General features: G+C 68.6%; 3 protein-coding genes across 3 annotated transcripts; 2 read left to right on the top strand and 1 right to left on the bottom strand.

The window, feature by feature from the left end:
- Window positions 1–2,733: 2,733 nt before the first annotated feature.
- AURANDRAFT_24962 (hypothetical protein) lies at window positions 2,734–3,222 on the top strand (the record flags this gene model as incomplete). The annotated part of the gene is made up of 1 exon (XM_009038092.1): window positions 2,734–3,222. One exon carries the CDS (start codon window positions 2,734–2,736, stop codon window positions 3,220–3,222), a length of 489 nt encoding a protein of 162 aa, XP_009036340.1.
- Window positions 3,223–4,234: 1,012 nt separating this feature from the next.
- Window positions 4,235–7,184, bottom strand: AURANDRAFT_63510 (hypothetical protein; the record flags this gene model as incomplete). The annotated part of the gene is made up of 2 exons (XM_009037846.1): window positions 4,235–6,829; window positions 7,119–7,184. The coding sequence occupies 2 exons, from the start codon at window positions 7,182–7,184 to the stop codon at window positions 4,235–4,237; spliced, it is 2,661 nt and encodes an 886-aa protein (XP_009036094.1).
- Window positions 7,185–8,872: 1,688 nt separating this feature from the next.
- Window positions 8,873–11,626, top strand: AURANDRAFT_63509 (hypothetical protein; the record flags this gene model as incomplete). The annotated part of the gene is made up of 1 exon (XM_009038093.1): window positions 8,873–11,626. One exon carries the CDS (start codon window positions 8,873–8,875, stop codon window positions 11,624–11,626), a length of 2,754 nt encoding a protein of 917 aa, XP_009036341.1.
- Window positions 11,627–12,783: the final 1,157 nt, after the last annotated feature.

Raw genomic sequence — 12,783 nt, 5'->3', positions numbered from 1 at the left:
ATGGATTTGACGGGCTTCCCGACGTTCCGCTTCAAGTTCAAGAACGTGCTCGTGAAGAAGATGGTCAAGGACGGCACGCTCTTCGACAAGCTCGTCTTCGCGGACAAGAACAAGGCCGTCGCCTGCGCGTCGACGCCGGGCGAGGACCGCTTCACGGAGGGCAAGGGCGACACGAAGATCCCCAAGTCGGGCCTCGTGCCCGGCCACGCGTACTCGCTGATCGCCGCGCGGGAGATCGACGGCCAGAAATTGGTGTGCCTGCGGAACCCCTGGGGCAAGTTCGAGTGGGACGGCGCCTGGGGCGACAGCGACCCGCGGTGGACGGCGGCGATGAAGGAGAAGATGGGCAAGGCGCTCGGCGTCCCCGCGGCGGACGTCATCAAGGACGGCGACGGCACGTTCTGGATGGGCTACGAGGACTTCATCACGCACTTTGCGTCCTTCTCCTTCGCGCTCCAGCAGTCCATCGCGGGCACGAAGTGGCACGAGGCGCGGCAGCGCGGCCACCTCGCGCTCGACGACATGTCGGAGATGTACTCGCTGCACCTCACGCAGCCGTCCCACGTCTTCGTCGGCGTCCACCAGCACGACGAGCGCTGCCTCGGGAGCGCCGGGGACTACATGGACGTGGGCTTCACCGTCGTGCGGCGCCCGTCCGGCCGGACGTCGGGCGACTTCGAGCTCCAGACGGCCGTGTCGCCCTGCAAGGACCGGCAGCAGTTCGCGCCGGCGATGACGTCGCCGGCGGCGCACAAGAAGTGGGCGCCGGGCGAGTACGTCATCTGCGTCTACACGACGGGCGTCGCGCTCCGGGCCGCGCGGCCGCACCCGCGGACCGCGTGGCCGCCGGACTTCGACGTCGTCCACATGAAGCCCGTGACGCGCGAGGTCTTCTCGCGCTTCAACCGCACCATGGACGGCATCTTAAGCGTGGGCGAGGGCGGCGAGGCCGCGGAGCTGCTCTCCGCGCTGGGCCTCGAGAAGATCTCGGACATCACGAAATTGATGTCGTTCGCGCGGAACCGCGACGGCATCACGGAGGGCGAGGTCGGCGAGTGGCTCCGGTCCCACGAGGACTGGCCGGGGCTGCTGCTGAAGCTGGGCTACGAGCCGGGGAAGACGCCCCGCGACGTGCCCGTGCCCATCCGCAGCCGCCGCGTCGCCATCTCCGTCCACGCGGACGAGCCCATCCACCTCGACAAGGTCACGGACGACCCGGCGGTCATCGAGGAGGCCCAGGAGCTGCCCATCCTCCAGGGCACGCCCGTCAAGTACGGCGAGATCGAGGTCTACGTCGCCCAGGCGACGACGGGCGCGTCCATGCTCGCGAAGAACACGTCGTCGCGGCCCTACAAGGTCACGATGGACTGCTCCAAGTCCAAGAACTGCAAGTCCCACACGGGCTCCCTCGTCAATTCCATGGTCATCCCGCCGGGCGAGGCCAAGATCATGCACCACGTCACGCCCGCGGGCCGCGGCGCCTGGGGCTACACCTACGAGATGAAGTGGGCCTCCCAGTGAGCCCGCGCGCCCGCCCGCCCGCCGCGCCGAACCGCACCCCCAACCTCCCTTTGTACCATCGCGCGGGCAGTCTTATGAGGGGCCTCTCTAGATTACTCGGGAAACTTCCGCCCATGGAATTCGGCGGCCATTCGGATATCGCTCGCTGAGAATGAGACTGGCAGTAACCCCCCGTCGGGTAGCTGGATAAAATGTTCGACTGGCGCATCGTTCATTAGATTGTTGGCAATGTTCATCATGAGCTCATTCTTGACTCTCGAGCGCTCTAGATCGTTGCTCATGATCTGCGATCGGACCCGCGCTAAGTCTGCTTCGAGTCGCGCTTTCTGCTTCTTCTTGATCTGCTTGGCCCTGCCCGGGCAGAAGTTCCGATGCTCGCGCCGCCAGTGCATTTTCTGGCACTCTTTCGAACAAAATTGGCAGCGCTGGAAAGCTGGAGCGAGGATGGACCCCTCACCTTGGCAGTTCGAACATCGCCGCCGAGCCAACTTGCGCATGACGCGAGGATGAGCTTCGAATAGATAGCGGAACGCCTCAAAGTCGCCGCGCGATCGCGCGTAGCAGAGCGGGCTGCCAAACTCCTGGATTCGACAAAATCCTGGATTCGACATTATGCGCGCCGGGTCCGCGCCGTGCTGGAGGAGCACCCGCGCGACATCCAGGTGGTCGGCACCCGCGCCGGGCTTCCTGGAACAGCCACGGAGTAAGGACGCCTTCATCGTCACGAACAGTAGCGCTGTCAAAACTAGCACAACATCCTCGCCCTTTCGCAGCGCTTCGTCGTGCTCGAAGATTGGCTCAATTATCCACGATGCACCCAATTCGACCAGGCCAGGGATGGTATACCGTTCGCCGTCCAAAGTGGTGTCCCAGCCCTCCCAGCCCTTGCTCGGAAAAGTGTTTACCCAGTAGTCTTTGTAGGGGCTCGGGTCGTCGCGATCGAACGAGATGCTGTTCAGCCAGCCCTCACGCCGTACGTCGTCGACGGTAAACTCGAAGTTCCACCCGTTCCACCCGAGACCGAGGGGACTCGACTCCTTGAGCTCCATCGCAGCCCAGCTGCGGCCCTTCAACTGAGCATCAAGTTCGGCTCAGCTCGCCGCAAACATGATGAGACGACGAGCCGCCCTCGGCGCGCTGCTCGGCGCGCTGCTCGGCGCGCTCGGCGCGCGCGCCGGCGTCCCGAACGCGACGTCCGGCGAAGTCGACGACATGGAGTCGCTGGGCTCGATCATCGACGGCATCAAGTCCGAGGTGCTCAAGGGCGCGAAGGTCGGTCCGGAGACCTTTTTGGAGAACGTCGCGGCCTTCCGCGCCGCCGTGGACTGGTCCGAGCGCTGGATCCAGGGCGTGCTGGCGTGGCACGCGAGCCTCTGGGTCGTCTTCCTCGCGTTTCGCAAGGTCTACGAGGTCCAGGTCGGGCTGTTTTTCGGCGTGACGATCGCCGTCGGACTCGCGGAGCGGCTCAACGCGCTCGGCGCGGCCCACTGGGAGAAGTTCGCGACGCAGAACTACTTCGACGACCACGGCATCTTCGCCGGCGCGCTCTTCTGCGCGCCCATGCTCGCGCTCTCGCTCTGCATGCTCCTCAACTTCCTCCACCTCGCGGCCCACATGCTCGTCGACGTCAAGCGGCGCGAGTTCAAGGACCACCTCACGGCCAAGGAGAAGGAGAAGGAGAAGGAGGGGAAGGCGGACTAAGGCTATGGCGTCTGTGGCACCGCGCGCGGCATGGTTGAGGCCGATGTTGGCGAAGGCGATCAGGCATGGCAGAAGTTTTGCTAGAGACCGACGGCCAATCCGGCCAGGCCGCGCCGCGCTCGGAGCAGCTCCTCGCCGACGGCGCGACGCCCCTCGTCGGGAGCCACCTCTACACGCGGCGGGACTACTGGGACGCGCGCTTCGAAACGGAAGACGCGAAGGAGTGGCTCTGCGCCTTCAAAGACATCCGCGGTCTCCTGGAAGAGCTCCTCCCGGAGGACCGCGATGCGAAGATCCTCCTCGTCGGCTGCGGCAACAGCGAGCTCGGCGCGGATTTGGCGCGCGAGCTCGGGTGCACGAATGTTATAGCTTCTGACTACAGCGAGACGTGCGTCGCGCGCATGGCCAAAAAGCACGCGGCCGTCGCGGGCCTGCGCTACGCGTACGCGGACATGCTCGACCTCGGCGCGACCTTCGCGGCGGGCGCTTTTGACGTTGTCCTGGACAAGGCGGGCTTCGACGCCGTCGTCGCGGACGGCGGCGGCGACCGATGGACGCCGACTGACGCGGCCGTCGCCGCGGCAGAAAAGCTCGCCGCCAGCGTCGCGCACGTCCTGCGGGACGGCGGCCGCTTCCTGCAGATCACGTTCAGCCAGCCCCACTTCCGGCGGCCGCTGCTCCTCGCCGGCGGCGCCGCGGCGCCGTGGGCGCGCTGCGAGACCCGCGCCGTCGACGTCGGCTTCGGCTACGCGTGCTTCGCCCTCGACAAGCGGCGCCCGGGCGACGCGGCCGCCGCGGCGCCGGAAGCGAGACCCGCCGACGCGGCGCGGCGGCGGGCGCCGAGCGCGAGCTCGGACGACGAGGCGGACGTCGCCGCCGCGTTCATGGCCGCGGGCCTCTCGTCCGACGACGAGGCCTAACATCGGCGTAGGTCAGTTAGCAGGAGGGGGGGGGGAGGGCGGTGTGTCCACAGACGTCGGGGGGGCGGGGTGGGGCTTTTGATTCGCGGGGCCTAGGCGGCGAGCTTGTCCGCGGACTCCTTCGCCTCGCTCTGGAGGTCGAAGTCCGCGGCCTCGACGAAGTCCGGGAGCTCGTCGAAGTTGAGATACCGGTAGGTGTCCGCCGCCGTCGTGTCGAGGGCCTTGACGGTGTCGAAGTACTCCTCGGGCGTGGGCAGCTTGCCGAGGATGGCCGCGCACGCCGCGAGCTCCGCGGAGGCCAGATACACGTTCGCGCCCTTGCCGAGGCGGTTCGGGAAGTTGCGCGTCGACGTCGACACGACGGTCGCGGCGTCGGCGACGCGCGCCTGGTTGCCCATGCAGAGGGAGCAGCCCGGCATCTCCGTGCGCGCGCCGACGCGGCCGTAGATGGCGTAGTAGCCCTCGTCCGTGAGCTGCGCGGCGTCCATGCGCGTCGGGGGCGAGATCCAGAGGCGCGTCGGGAGCTGGCCCTCGAAGTTGTCGAGGAGCTTGCCCGCGGCGCGGAAGTGGCCGATGTTCGTCATGCAGCTGCCCAAAAAGACCTCGTCGATCTTCGTGCCCGCGACGGACGACAGCAGCACGGCGTCGTCGGGGTCGTTGGGCGCGCAGAGCACGGGCTCCTTGATGTCCGCGAGGTCGATCTCGATGACCTCGGCGTACTCGGCGTCGGGGTCCGCCTCCATGAGCTGCGGGTCCTCGAGCCACTTCTGCATGCGCGCGACGCGGCGCTCCAAGGTCCGCGGGTCGCCGTAGCCCTCGGCGACCATCCACTTGAGCATGACGACGTTCGACTCGAGGTACTCGACGATGGGCTCCTTGCCGAGCTGGATCGTGCAGCCCGCCGCGGACCGCTCCGCGGACGCGTCGCTCAGCTCGAACGCCTGCTCGCATTTCAGGTGCGACACGCCCTCGATCTCGAGCACGCGGCCCGAGAAGATGTTCTTCTTGCCCTGCTTCTCCACCGTGAGCAAACCGCGCTGGATGGCCGCGTAGGGGATGGCGTGGACGAGGTCGCGGAGCGTGATGCCGGGCACCATCTCCCCGGTGAACTTGACCTTGACGGACTCGGGCATGTCGAGCGGCATGACGCCCGTCGCCGCGGCGAAGGCCACGAGGCCCGAGCCCGCGGGGAAGGAGATGCCCACGGGGAAGCGCGTGTGGCTGTCGCCGCCCGTGCCCACCGTGTCCGGCAGCAGCATGCGGTTGAGCCACGAGTGGATGATGCCGTCGCCGGGCTTGAGCGACACGCCGCCGCGGTTGCGGATGAAGTCGGGCAGCGTCGCGTGCGTGACGACGTCGACGGGCTTCGGGTAGGCCGCCGTGTGGCAGAACGACTGCATGACCAGGTCCGCGGAGAAGCCGAGGCACGCCAAATCCTTGAGCTCGTCGCGCGTCATGGGCCCCGTCGTGTCCTGGGAGCCCACGGTCGTCATCGCCGGCTCGCAGTAGGTGCCCGGGGACACGCCGTCGACGCCGCAGGCCTTGCCGACCATCTTCTGGGCTAAGGTGTAGCCCGCGGGCGCCGCGCCGGCCGCGGTCGGCAGCTGGAAGACGTCCGACGGCGGCAGGCCCAGCGACGCGCGCGCCTTCGTCGTGATGCCCCGGCCGATGATGAGGGGGATGCGCCCGCCGGCGCGCACCTCGTCCTGGATGACGTTCGTCTTCAGCTCGAACTCCGCGAGCACCGCGGACTCGTCGCCGTGCTTGGTCGCCTTGCCCGCGTGCGGGTAGATGTCGACGACGTCGCCCATGTGCATGCCCGTGACGTCCATCTCGATGGGTAAGGACCCCGCGTCCTCCATGGTGTTGAAGAAGATGGGCGCGATCTTGCCGCCGACGCAGACGCCGCCGCCGCGCTTGTTCGGCACGTTCGGGATGTCGTCGCCCATGAACCAGAGCACGGAGTTCGTCGCCGACTTGCGCGACGAGCCCGTGCCGACGACGTCGCCGACGTAGGCCAGGGGGAAGCCCTTGGCCTTGAGGCCCTCGATCTGCGCGGTCACGTCCTCGTGCTCGATGCCGTCGCGCGGGTTCTTGAGCATGGCCAGCGCGTGGAGGGGGATGTCGGGCCGGCTCCAGGCGTCGGGCGCGGGGCTCAAATCGTCCGTGTTCGTCTCGCCCGTGACCTTGAACACGGTGACCGTGAGCTTCTCGGCCATCGGCGGCCGGTTGAGGAACCACTCGGCGGCGGCCCACGACTCCATGACCTCCTGGGCCAGCGCGTTGCCGCCCTTCGCCTTGGCCTCGACGTCGTGGAAGGAGTCGAAGACGAGGATCGTCGTCTTCAGGCAGTCGGCGGCGATCTGCGCGAGCTCGGGGTCGCTCGAGTCGAGGCCCGCGACGAGCGTCTCGACGTTGTAGCCGCCCTGCATCGTGCCCAGGATGCGCATGGCCTCGTACTTGTCGACGATGGGGCTCGTCGCCTCGCCGCTGACCAGCGCCGCGAGGAACGACGCCTTGACGTAGGCCGCCTCGTCGACGCCGGGCGGCACGCGGTCCCGGAGCAGCTCGAGCAGGAACGCCTCGTCGTCCTCGGGCGCCTTGAGCTGCTCGACGAGCTGCGCGCACTGCGCCGCGTCCAGGGGCTTCGGCACGATGCCCTCGGCCTTGCGCGTCTCGACGTGCGCCTGCGGGGGGGGGGAAGGCGCGCGGTCGCGGAAAGGAGCCAAATCGACGGGCGTCGCCGTTTCGCTTCGCGGGGCCGGCATATTCGTCGCGGAAGGCGCTGAGGTAGCGGGCGCGCGGCGCGTTGCGGCCCACGGCGCGCGACACCGCGCGGGTGATGCTGAAAGAGCGGCGCATCCTGGCAGCAGGTTCCCAAATCTCGAGCTTTCTCGATGGCGAGCGGGGCGATGGAGCCCGCCTGCCACCGCAACGTAGCCGACGCGCGCCGAAGTTGCCTCCAACGCGATGGACGTCGATGGGCAGCCTCGCGCGCTCTAGCCGCGCTGAGAGAAACAGGCGCGCCTCGGCGTCACCCATGGACCACCACGAGGCCTCGGCGTCGCCCATGGACCACCACGAGGCCTCGCCCATGGACAAACACGCCGCGCTCGTCGCCCTCGAGCACACCGCAAACGACGCGAGCACCTCGGCGTTGGAACGTCGACGAGCCGAGGCCCAGCTCACCAAAGCCCTGAAGCGCTGGGCGTCGTCGCCGCGCGACGCCCTGAACCTCGAAGGCGACGCCCCGCTCGCGGCCGCCGCGCTGCAGAGAGCCTACCTCGGCCTCGCGCGGCGCTGCCACCCGGACAAGGGCGGCTCGCACCGCGTCTTCCTCGCGGTCAAGGCCGCGCGCGACGCCCTCGCGGACGACGCCGACGGGCCGATGGAGCCCGTGCGGCCCGGCTCGGAGGACGCGCGCTACTTCGCCGACGACCCGCTCTTCGGCGCCGTCCACGACGACGCGGGCTACGAGTCGAGGTTCTGGAGCGACGACGTCGCGAGCGGCGCGGGCACGCGGGACCGCGCCGCCATGTGGACGCTACGACGCGGAGTTTGACGCGCGGCGGCGCGCGGGCGCCGACGCGGCCGCGCGGCCCCTCGGCGTCAGCTAGTAGCGCGCGCTCGGTTGTAGTAGCTCCCACTAAAGACAAAGGTGCGGGTGAGTGTTGCTGTAAAAAAGAGCTCCGGTCCCGCGGGTCTGGTTGGAGAAGAGGGAGTGGGGCACAGGTCGGGTCCGCCGCCGCGGCGCGCGGGCCGCGCGCCGCCGCGGCCGGGGCCGCCGCGTCAGGCGTAGCCCGTGCAGCCGCAGTCCGAGTAGCCGCACTCGCCCTGGGGCTCCGGGAGCTGCTTGTCGCCCTTCTTCCCGGGCACCGTGCCGGAGATGATGACGGACTCGCGCGCGGACGCGCGGCGTTTCCAGCTCAGGCGGTCCGCCTTGACCTGTGACAAAAACGGCGTCCCGGGGCGCGCCGCGCAAGTTCTTCCGACGAGCGATGGCCCCAGAACCGCGCCCGCCGCGCGCGCGAAACGCGCGCCCCGCGGCGTCGCGTCCCGCGCCGGCGACGCGCGCCCTTGTTCTGCGCGTACTTCGACATGACCTCCTTCATGGGCGTGCCCTTCCGCACTCGCATGACCGTGATCTCGCCCGTCTGCGGCGCGGCGGGCGTGCGCGCGCGCGGGGCACGGGCGGGGGGGGGGGGGGGGACCTTTTTGTTGTGCGCGCGGACGGTGATCATGCCGTCGTCGTCGTCGCCGTTTTGGCTCTGGGGGCTCGACAGGTCCGTCTTCTCGACGTCCCGCAGGCTGAGGGAGCTCAGCCGCTGGCCGACGTCGTCGCCGCCCATGCCCGGTCGCATGACGAAGCCCGGGGCCGACGACCCGGAGGCGACGGAGTCCGCGTCGCGCACGGAAAAGTCGGGGTTCGTCCCCGTCTCGCTCGGCGTCTGGGCCGTACTGCCCTCGCCGCCGAAGCCGGACATGGTCTCAGAGAGCGTCGGGGCGCCGGGCCCGTCGCGACCGAGGGAGCGCCCGACCACTCCCAGCCGCGTCTCTAACAGGCCGCCCGGGAGCTCACAACACGGCAGAATGGAGCTGCCACAACCCGGGTGCGAAGATTTTGTTGGAATTGGCGACGACGTTTCACTTTGCGGCCGTCGTTTGCTGCTAAAGAGGCACTGAGGCAGCCCCGTTGAGCATGGTTGTCACGAACGACCAGAAGTCGTAGCATGTTCGCGTGCGCCAGCCCCGACGAGCCGGAGCCGGGCTTCTGCCTCGGCGAAGTGAAGCCCGTGCCGGAGAAGAAGAAGCCGCGCCGGGGCCGGAGCCGCGAGCGGCCCAAGGCGCGGCGCAAGGAAGCGGCGGCGGACGAGGCGCCGCCGCGCATCGACGTGAAGATCGACGCGGCGGTCCCGCCGGCGGCGGTCGACGGCGACGATCCGAAGCGGTCGCTCGGCAGGAAGAACGTGTCCGAGCGGGTGCTGCGCGTCGGCGCCGCCGTCAAGGAGAAGCTCGTCCACCTCGCGGAGAACCTCGAGGCGGCGCCGAAGCACGTCGCGCTGAGCGCCTCGGAGCTCATCGAGGAGGGCGGCGGCGGCGCGGAGACGTCGCGACCGCTCCTGCGCCTCGACGAGAGCCAGGTGGAATTTCCCAAGCTCCTCCGGCGCGCGTGCGAGTTCCCCATCGTCGACCCCCGTCACACGCTCGAGTGGGACGTGCTCATGCTTGTACTGATTACCTACGTGATGACCGTGACGCCCTTCGAGCTCGCCTTCGTGCGCGCGCCGTCGGTCCGCGAGGTCATCTACCAGCAGCGGCCCAAGTACGTCTGGATGTTCCTCGTCAACAAGGTCGTCGACGGGTTTTTCGTCATCGACATCTTCGTCTCGCTGCACACGGCCTACTTCGACAACGACCGGGGCGCGTGGATCACGGACAAGCTCGAGATCGCGAAGCGCTACGCGCAGTCGTGGCTCCTCATCGACGTTTTGTCCGTCGTGCCCTACGAGTTCGTGCCCCTGGACCGCTCCGCGGGCATCCTCAAGATGGTCAAGCTCGTGCGCCTGCTCAAGCTCCTCCGCGTCGCGCGGCAGCCGCGCATCATGGCCAAGCTCGCGGTCTACATCACCATGTCCGCGGCGCAGCAGATCGTCTGCAAGTTCTTCGTGGGGCTCGTCGCGCTCGTCCACCTGAGCGCCTGCGCCCTGCGCATCACGGACCAGCTCGTCAACGACGACTGCCACGTGCAGGACCATTCGTTCGAGGACCCGGGCGACGAGAATTGCCCGGACTACGTGCTCCTGCGCCTCGAGCGGACGTCGATCTGGCGCCAGTACGTCTACAGCCTGAAGTGGGCCCTCCAGACCCTGCTCGGGGACCTGAGCTTCACGGCGAACATCGCCGAGGAGGTCCTCGCGCTCGTCGTCGCCTTGGTGGGCGTCATCGTGCTCGCGTTCCTCGTCGGCGACATGTGCAACGCGCTCACGAACATGGACCCCGTCGGCAACGACTACCGGCTGACGCTCGACACGCTCAACTCCTACCTCGAGCAGTCGCAGATGCCCAAGGAGCTCCGCTTCAAGCTCCGCGAGTACATGGGGTCCACGGAGGGCATCTTCCGCGAGAACTACAACAAGGGGCTGCTCGCGCGCCTGAGCCCGGGCCTGACGGCCATCGTCGCGCACCACAACCTCGGCGGCTGCGTGCGGCGGCTGTCCTTCTACAACTACGCGCTCCAGCACGTCTACGGGCTCCGCGTGGGCGAGACGATCGCCGTCTTCGACGAGCTGGCGGACGGCGCCGAGGACGAGTTCGGGAGCGACGACCACGGCGCGTCGGCGGAGCTCCGGCGCATGACGACGGCCGAGGCGGAGCGGCGAGCGAAGCGGCGACGGTCGCTCTCCCAGGCCGCGGAGCACGTCAAGGCCCGCGTATCGAAGCGGCGGCACCGCGCCGCCGTCGAGGCCGGCGCGGGCTTTCTGCGGCGGACGTCGCGGCCGGCGAAAATCCTCGCCGTCGCCGTCGTCGCGGACCGCGTGGCCATGGCCGTGCGCTACGAGGACACGGGCGCCGTCGAGCGCGGCGTCGCGCCGGAACGCGTCGACTCGCGGTCGTACGGCAACGCCGCGCTCCACGCGCGCGTGGCCAAGTACATGTACGAGCGGGACCAGTTCGTCGTCGAGCTCGCGCGCGTCTTCGAGACGCGCCTCTTCATGCCCCGCGACGTGCTCGTGAGCAAGGACCTGAGCCTCAACGACGTCATGTTCTCGATCACGATGGGCAAGATCGCCGTCTGGGGGCGCCGCGCCGTGAACCCGATCCTCGACTTCACGCTCAAGCGCGTCCACGACACCATCGGCGACGACATCTGCATGCTCCTCGTCGGGTCGCGCAAGGCGCGGCGGCGCCACTACGCCGCGCGCGCCGTCTCCGCGGCGCAGGTCTTCGCGCTCGACGGCCGCCGCTTCGCCGCGGCCGTCGAGGGCTTCGACGTCTTCCACAGGGCCATCCGCATCTTCGGCTGCTGGCAGTTCGTCCAGTCGGAGATCCTCGGCGCCGCGCGGGGGTCGCGGCCCCGGCGGCCGGCGCGGCGCGAGGCGCCCGCGGTCGACGGCGCGCTCCTCCGAGAGACGCGCGCGCGCGCCGCGGCCTGCACGCACCGGCTCGTCGACGCCTGCGGCGCCCTCCACGCCGACGCGCCGCCGCCCAAGGCCTGGATGCCCCTCGTCGAGCCCCTGCGCCTCCTCGACGACGCGTTCCGGGCCATCGACCGCGGCGACGACTGGGTCGTCCCGGACGCGGCCGCGGCGCCCGCGCCCCGGCGCAACGTCCTCGGCCGCTCGGCCCACGCGCGGAGCCGCGCGGGCGCCGACGACGCCGCCGCGCCGGCCGGCGCCGAGCTCCTGCCCTACGCGGCCCCGCGCGCCGTCGCCGCGGCCTTCGCGCCGACGTGCGGCAACGGGCGCCAGAATTGCGCGTTCTAAGGCGATCGCCGGATCCATTCTTTGAATTAGATGTCGATGCTAGGCGGCGGGGCCTAATGCTTAACCATGCAGTGGATCAGAGGCAAGCTGGCTCCTGGCGTTCGTTCATCCATGCGGATGCTCGAGGGCGTGTCGTCGGGCCGGACTCGAGTCGTGTCGAAAATAAAGTGACACCTGGACATGTCCTTGTCGGCTCGCCGACAGTACCTGAACGTTTCGTGAGCGTTCGGGCGAATGTGTTGCTACAGCGGCGGACGCCGAATGCACAAGTCAAACACGCGCTCGAACTTCTGATCATTGCCGAGCGCAAATTGCCTGCGCGGGGAACGAAGCTCACCAAGGCTAGATTGCACGCGCTCTGCTGCGCTGCAGGCGCGCCCTGTTATCTTGCCAGTGCCGTCTCGGACGGCCAGTCTGATCGCGATCGCGTTCGGGCCCTCGCAGACCTCCTTGAGGGCTTCCGTGACCTCGTTCTCGACCATCAGCTCGACTTGCGCGTAATTTGCAGAATCGGCCAAGTCCAGCGTACGCTCGACCCAGGCCTCGTCGTATGGCGCGAAACTGTCGCAGAGGACACCCGTGACGCGGGCGTTGTCCAACAAATACTCGACGCGTCGCTTCGTGTTGGCCCTGGCTTTTGGGTCGCAGCCAAACTCCTTGGGCGCGCCGAGCATCTCTCCGACGGCGGAACCGGCCGCGACGAGGTCGAAGTCGCGGAGTACAAGTACAGTCGTCTTCTTCTTGTTTCCCGCGTAGGAGTACTTCGTGACCTTGATGAGCGCGTGGTTCTGGATGATCTCGTACGAGACCATCCTGTCGAAGCAGTCGCCATGCGCGAGGGCACAGGTCCACTGCACACCATCACTCAATAACAGTGTCAATATCTTCCGGTCCGCGTCGCGGATCATAATACTGTTCACCTGGAGCACGATGTCGCTCGCGTCCCACTCCCCGTCCGTCGAGAGCGCGGTCGCGATACCTCCGACCGTGAGCTTCTCCAGCCACCCGGCCTTTCGGTCCTCGGCCTCGGGCGCTCCGCTGACGCGCTTGAATTTGGCCGCCGGGTTCTCCGTGACGCGGTAGCGGTAGCAGCCGGGGCAGAGGTGGAAGGACTCGCCCTGGAGCCGGCGTACTCGCAGAGCCCGTCGGTGACGCTC

The sequence above is a fragment of the Aureococcus anophagefferens genome (genome assembly GCF_000186865.1).
Source record: "Aureococcus anophagefferens unplaced genomic scaffold AURANscaffold_7, whole genome shotgun sequence".
NCBI classification, from domain to species: Eukaryota; class Pelagophyceae; order Pelagomonadales; family Pelagomonadaceae; genus Aureococcus; species Aureococcus anophagefferens.
This window is presented reverse-complemented; position numbering and strand designations above follow the sequence as displayed.